We start from the raw sequence: 7,420 nt of genomic DNA on the forward strand, positions 1-7,420 counted from the left end.
AATTATATTTTCACTGTTATAGTGGTATCCTTAGCTATGGAACAGGTTGTCACAAATTTATTTTAAGATATAACTAGTTGAAACCCGTTTAATTGTTGCCTTTTATGCTATCCCTATAAAGTAATAAAGATGTTATAATGCCTTTTTTAGCTTATAAACTTGCTTTCTTCTATCCCTTTTTTAGGCTGTTGAAGCCAAGGAAAAACAAGATGAACAAGTAGGACTTCCTGGGAAAGGGGGGAAAGGAAAAGGGAAAAAAACACAAATGGCTGAAGTTTTGCCTTCCCCAAGTGGAAAAAGAGTCGTCCCCCGGGTGACCACAGAGATGAAAGCAGAGGCAGAAAAGAAAATTAAAAGGAAAATTAAGGTAATACTCTTGAAAACATTATACATAAGATACTTTAAGCTTATTTTCACATAAAATGGAACAAATTATAAGTTTTCTACTCCCATAGTTTGGAATTAACCCTATATCTAGTCATAACATTCCTTTTTTAAAAAAAGAAATTATTGGTTGATTTTAGAGAGAGAGAATGAGAGAAACATTGATTTGTTCCACTTATTTATGCATTCATTGATTGATTCTTTCATGTACCCTGACCAAGGATTGAACCCACAACCTTGGCATATCAGGATGACACTCTTTAGCAACTGAGCTGCCCGGCCAGGGTATAACATTCCTTTCTTATGAGCCTGATTTTTTTAATGTTTAAATATCTTGAAAAAGTCATACTTGTACCTTTATTCAGAGTTCTTAACCAAACCCAAAGAAAATCACTCTTTGACCTGATATAGATTTGTATACTTGACCTTATATTATTCCAAGTACAGTAAACCCTTGATTTTTGCAGACGTCAAAATGGACAAAATTTCTAGTCTGTATGTCACATGTGAAAATTAACATCTTGTTAACTTTCAAATGCTTTTAACCAAGATTTACTTATAATTAACAGGTTATATTTTTTGTTATTCATTTTTATTTTTAACAAATTTTAGGGAATAGGCTATATGTTGGAAAAAACACTAGTGATTTTGCCGACATAAATAAAGATTACATATCCATAACTATACATATTTAAATCAAAGTGTCACTGCTCACAAACAATATCCAATGAATGATTAGCACGTGTTCACACTGCATTTGTACAAGGTAATTGGTTCTCTTGTCAGTGGCGTGACTTTCTGCAGTAGTTTTAATACATGCTAAGTCAATGTTCTGACATGTGCTAAGGCATGCCCCAGCAGTGTGCACTTGTTTACTCAAAGTGACTGGTGAATGCATGCATTTATTAGATCTATTCAATATATAAATTTTTCTGTGAATTTAAACTTCTAACTACACAAACGTGTCTACATAAGTGAAAACGGGTAAACTCACTAATTTGTCAAATTTTAAATATGCACATTCAGAAAACCTACTTTGTTATATAATGGAATGGGCACCCCCTTCTCCCGAATTAATCTGTTATATCGAGGTTTTACTGTAATAAAATTTGGCGGAGCTTGACCATTCTCATCTTGCTGTCTTTTAGAATGAAAATACTGAAGGAAGCCCTCAAGAGGACAGTGTAGAACCAGGAAGCCTAAAACAAAGATTAGAGAAGAAACAGAAAAGAGAACCAGGTATTAAACATTTTAAGGAAATGGTCGAGTTGGGATAAAATTGTGTTTGTTACCTAGGTCCCAGCACATTCCACATAGATATTCAATACATTCTTAGTGCGTAACATGAAGGAGAGCTATATCTGAAGTAGTTTGAACCTCACTAACATTGTCTTTGGGATTTGATTTGAGTAGAGGTCATTTTGTAATGAAATATTTGTTAATTTGGCAACTTGGATTCCTCAGTTGGGATCCAAAGAAAACAAACTCCTTCTAGCCAGTTAAAAGCTTGAGTACAGTGACCACATCTTAGTCATATTTGTATTATCCCTAGAGTTTAAGATTAATGCCTTTATTGACTATCTACTTTAACTTCCTCATTGAGATATTGACATACCAAATTCACACTTTAAAGTGGACCAATTAATGGTTCTGGTATTCTCCAAAGTTTTAGAACAATTTCTTGCCCCCCAAAAGAAACACTGTACCCATTGAAGGTCACTCCCTATTTACTCCCAACTCCTCCCCCTAGGCAACCACTAATCTAATTCTGTCTCTAGATTTACCTATTCCAGACGTTTCATATAAATAGAAATCATATAATATGTGGTCTTTTGTGTCTGGCTTCTTTCACTTAGCATAGTGTTTTCCAGGGTCATCCATGTAGTAAACATGTATCAATACTTCATTTTTATTGCCAAGTAATATTTCATTGTAGAGACACTATATTTTGTTTTGTTCATCAGTTGGTAGGTATTTGGATTGTTTCATTGGGAGGAATTGACCTCCAGGCCAAACTGGCTATGAGGACCAGCTACGGCTGCAGTGGGAGAGCTGCTGTGCAGAAACACCCCAATGGAGCAGGACTTGCTTCAATGGGACTTTGGTGCTCACTGAGCCGGCCCCATGAGTGTGTTGCTAATGTATGTGTACAGATAAGATCTGCTGTGGTCTGAAGATGTCCACTGGGAGCATTGGCTCTGGGGCCTCCAGGGAGGTGCAAAATCATCCACGGCCCAGGGCCACCCTGCAGGAGCTCTTTGTGTTGGGTTTGGAGGTGCCCCCACAAGGTGTAGCGATGAAGCAAGTTGGGCTCGTGCTCCAGCAGGGTTTTGCGTCTTTTCTTGCTAAGCCCAGCCGCAGCTTGTTTGATAATGTTTTAGCAAAGTCTGAAGCCTGAGCAAGGACAAGCCGCTGCAAAGAGATTGGGTGGGGGTGCAAAATAGATGGGGTGGGGTCTCAGGGAATAACGTGGGTGGAGCAAACAGATAAGACTAGAGTCAGCCCTGCAACTGGGGAGGTCCCAGGTCTGGGAGAACACTGCCCCCAAGTTCCTGCCCCGATGCCAGACAATCCAGTTCCTCCCCTTATGTGCCTGGGTCCCCCAGAGCCTCACCCTGAGCCTCACCCTGACGCTGGAGCTCAGAGTAAGCAGGACATTCAGTTCAGTTCCCGCACCAACCCTTTAAAAGGAACACCTGAGTCTCCAGCAGTCTCCATGTCACTGAGCCCCAATCCCTGCTGGGTTTTACAACCTGTAGCTATGCAGACTTCTTTTCCCAGCTCTGGGAGCCTGGGCTGGGGGAGGGGGGGCCGCCTGGTATGGGGCTGGGACCCCTTGCTCCTCACAGGCAGCCACCACAGAGACCGTCTCCCTCCCTATTAAAAAAGCAGCACATGTGGGTGGCAGTCCAGCCCGTTCAGCGCCTCTGCCCCTCCTACCAGTGTCAGTGTGCTTTCTTCCTTACTTCTCTAGTTGTAGGACTTCCATTCAGCCCCCTTTTAGGCAGTTCTGAATGATAGTTCTGTATTTTAGTAATTCTGATGTGCTGTGGGAGGCTGCAAGTACAGGCGATTTACCTACGCCACTATCTGTTTTCTACAACACGTATTATGGGGTTCATTGACCAAGCTGTATGCTCCATGAGAAGAAACTTCTGTTTCTGTTCACCATTGTATTCCAATACTAGCACAGAGCTCAAGAAATATTTGAAGGATGGATGATAGAGAAAAGTGGGTTTAAGAATATGTAAAGTTGGTTAATCTCCCTTCTAGGTAACAAGGCAAAGAAACAAACTACATTGCCATTTAAACCAATCCAAAAAGGAAAGAAGAGACACCCCTGGTCTGATTCAGAATCGGATATGAGCGGTAATGAAAGTGATTTTGATGTCCCGCCACGAGAAATAGAGCCACGAAGAGCAGCAAGTAAGAAAAACTGATGAATATGTAGATACACTAAGAGATTTTAATGGCCAATATATTTCAGGGCACTTAATCCTAGAAATTGTTCTATCTTAGAGCAGTAATTATATTAATATTTTTTAAACTAAAGCATCTTTTAGGAAATTAAACTGAAGCTTAAATCTTCATAAAATGTTATATCAATCTGTGGATCAGTCTGTTACCCTCTTTGATTCTTTGTATATGTATGTTTTTAATAGCAAAAGCCAAATTCACAGTGGATTTGGATTCAGATGAAGATTTCTCAGATATTGATAAAAAAAGTGAAGATGAAGATTTTGTCCCATCAGATGCTAGTCCAGTTAAGATCAAAACTTCCCCAAAGTAAGTATCTTTTCTAATATGGGTTTTATCATGATTATTTTTAATAGCTGATGATGTATTCTTTGTTGTTTGACACATGTAGAATTGGTTCTCAGGATGTAACTTTTTTCTTCTAGACATACGAACAAAGAACTGAAGCCAGAGAAGAGCGCCACATCAGGTGTGTATTAAGTAAAAAGAGTGAGCCGTCTGCTTTCCTGGGTGCTCGGATCCACCTGGGCTCTAATGCAGACTACATTAGCTACGTCCTGCCTCTGAAAATAAAAGTGGGTTCTCGTTAGCATTACATTGATGTTGTTCATTAGGTTTAATTTTGCAAATAAAGAGGTTCTACACTAATGTGCTAAAAGTATAATGTGCTGCCTGGCCGGCATGCCTCAGTGGTTGAAAGTCGACCTATGAACCATGAGGTCATGTGACAGTAAAGAAGACAGCGGCAAAAAGTAAGCCTAAGTCTTAGAGATGTGTTAATAATATTGGGATTAACTAATATTAGTTGCCACAAGTCAATCTTAATTTTTTTATTCCCAAAATTTACTATTGATATTGAAATTAAATTCCAAATGAAAGCAAATCTAATCTTTAGATATTTATAATAACAAATGGTGGTCAAAAGGTTTAAGATTAGCATGTTTCTCAAAATGCCAGACATTATCTAGCTCATTGCTATGACCGGGACAGGATTTATACACAGTTTGCAAATGTTTAAGATAAAACATATACTTATTTTTTAAATGGATGCTTAAGAACACTGATTCTCTAATGTATTTTCAGCTCTATTAGACTGTCTTTTTCCTGTGTTAAATATAAGCGGTCAACAGGTTGCTAAAGAAAGTTCACAGTGAGAACAATTCATCTGAGCGTGGCCATGATGAATGCTTGTGTTGACTTGCAGGTCAGTCTTCCACCTCCACTACAGGTGCCAAAAAAAGGGCTGCACCAAAAGGAACCAAAAAGGATCCAAGCTTGACTTCTGATGTCCCTCAAAAGCTTGATCCCCCCAAAACCAAGATTCGCCGCAAAAGGAAGCCGTCCACTTCTGATGAATCCGACTCTAATTTTGAGAAAATGATTTCTAAAGCAGTCACAAGCAAGGTAGGTGCTTATCCTAATTCTTTGCTGTAGGTGGATTTTGGGTTTTTTTTTGGGGGGGGGGTGTTAATCCTCACCCAAGGACATTTTTCCATGGGTTTTTAGAGAGAGTGGAAGAGAAGGGGAAAGACAGAGAGAAATATCGATGTGAGAGAAACATATCAATTGGTTGCCTCCTGCACGAGCCCTGACCAGGGCCCGGGCTGAGGAGGAACCTGCAACCGAGGTACGTGCCCTTGACCGGAATCAAACCCGGGACCCTTTGGGCCACACTCTATCCACTGAGCTAAACTGGTTAGGGCTGCTGTAGGTATTTTAAAACATAACCAAGCTTTGCTCGTAGTAATTTAGCACGTTTGTAAGAAAATTTAAATCCCAATTCATTATCTTTTATTGTATTTACTTTAGTAATAAAGATACATACCTCTTAGTCCATGAGAGTTGTCTCAGACTTAGATTACATATTTTTTACATTGAAATTCTGCTGTCAGGTTAACATGTGCAAATTACTTTGGCTTTTCTCTTAGAAATCCAAGGGGGAGAGTGAGGACTTCCATCTGGACTTGGACTCAGCTGTGGCTCCTCGGGTAAAATCTGGACGGACAAAGAAACCTATTAAGTACCTCGAAGAATCAGATGAAGATCTGTTTTAAAATGTGAGGTGACTATTTTAAGTAATGATTTAAAGTTACCTCAATCTTCTGTTTGTTTGTTTCCTCCCCTGTGGATTTAGTTTGGGGAAGCTAGTTTTAATCTGGAATCATCAAAGTGAAGTGTGTAGTCCGCAATGTCCCTTATCTCTTTATAACACCATCTAAAGGGTGATCCATCTCATGGGCATTGTTTTCTTCTCTGCTTTGTCTATGTTTTTAGTCTGTTTTCTTTGTCTTTAAAATCTGATTTTACTTCTGGACTCTAGAGATAGTTATGTAGTAGTCACTTCAGCATAATGTAGTTTATTGTCCATACACTGAGCTAGAATTGGAGCACTTTGATATAAAAGTGTCTGTCTACCTCCTTTCCTACTTTCATAAATATGAGATAAAGCATGATTAATTCTCTGTTTTCTCTTCATTGTATAGGTAATTTTCCATCAGATAGAATTTTGTAGTTCTAGTAAAAAATGTACTCCCCACTAAGCCTTATTTGAATTTTTGTTCAAGTAATAAGAAGTTGTTTAAATGCTTCATATTCTTCAGAATATCAGCAGAAGCTAAAGGAAAAACACCCTGGCTGTTTAACCTCAATATAGACAATAGTATGAAGGAAATTATACCATAAGTTATGTGACTATCTCAACTTTTGACTTTTCTTCTCCTGATGCCTCTGAGTCTGAATTTCCCCAAAACAAATTTCTATAGAGTGCTGGATTGCAGAAGAGTGAGATCAACATTTACTCAAAGATCTTAACATATTTTATTGATGCCATACTGAGCAATGAGTTGTTATATCCATTTTAGGAAATCTCTATAATTTTCAACTTGCAAACTTTTTAAGACCTTTCTACCTTTTACGTGTGTGTGACTTCAGTGGTGTTATCAATGTTCTTGTAAATATTTACTATGTATTTCTATTTAGCTTAATTCCAACAGTTTTGTACTACAATAAAACATTCTAAACATTGCAACTCATTGATTGTCCTTTTTTCTCCCTGCGTTATACCTTTTTCTTACGGTAAAATCCTTCTTCACTTCCTTTTGAGAACTATTCTGATTATATTATAATGTTCCTGACTGCCCCTGGCCATAGTGGTGGGTCTAAGTCTCTTACTAAGAGATAGGCACCATGACCTAATTGAGGTCAATCGGGTTTTTTCTCCAGGGATTTTATACGTGAGTACTGCGTTTTTCTTCACACTCAAAAGGCCTTGGCCCTATATCAGTAAAGAGTTTTAAATATGTGTGTATATTTTTAAACAATTCACTACTTCAACAACTTTTTTTCTTGTTCGTTTGTCAACTATTTTAATAAACCTAGTCAACTACTTGATATCAGTAAATTATATTGGGGCAACTGGCTAATTGAAAAAAACAAATATTAGATAAATCCAACCCCTCCTCACATCTTACACCAAAGTTAAGTTCAAATATACTAAATATTTAAATGTCAAAAATAAAACTATTTGTAGCCCTCGCTGGTTTGGTTCAGTGGATAGAGC

General features: G+C 38.2%; 1 protein-coding gene across 1 annotated transcript in view; it reads left to right on the plus strand.

Moving 5' to 3' along the window:
• The window catches only part of TOP2A (DNA topoisomerase II alpha), a 29,008-nt gene extending 22,121 nt beyond the window's left edge, over positions 1-6,887 (plus strand). Inside the window, exons 28-34 of the mRNA XM_080679271.1 lie at positions 185-367; positions 1,533-1,623; positions 3,658-3,810; positions 4,047-4,170; positions 4,287-4,330; positions 5,066-5,265; positions 5,790-6,887. Of these exons, the coding sequence (XP_080535397.1) occupies positions 185-367; positions 1,533-1,623; positions 3,658-3,810; positions 4,047-4,170; positions 4,287-4,330; positions 5,066-5,265; positions 5,790-5,915 (921 nt within the window). The 3' untranslated portion in view covers positions 5,916-6,887. The remainder of the gene's footprint in view (positions 1-184; positions 368-1,532; positions 1,624-3,657; positions 3,811-4,046; positions 4,171-4,286; positions 4,331-5,065; positions 5,266-5,789) is intronic.
• Positions 6,888-7,420: the final 533 nt, after the last annotated feature.

This window comes from Plecotus auritus (genome assembly GCF_963455305.1).
Source record: "Plecotus auritus genome assembly, chromosome: 7".
Lineage (NCBI taxonomy): Eukaryota > Metazoa > Chordata > Mammalia > Chiroptera > Vespertilionidae > Plecotus > Plecotus auritus.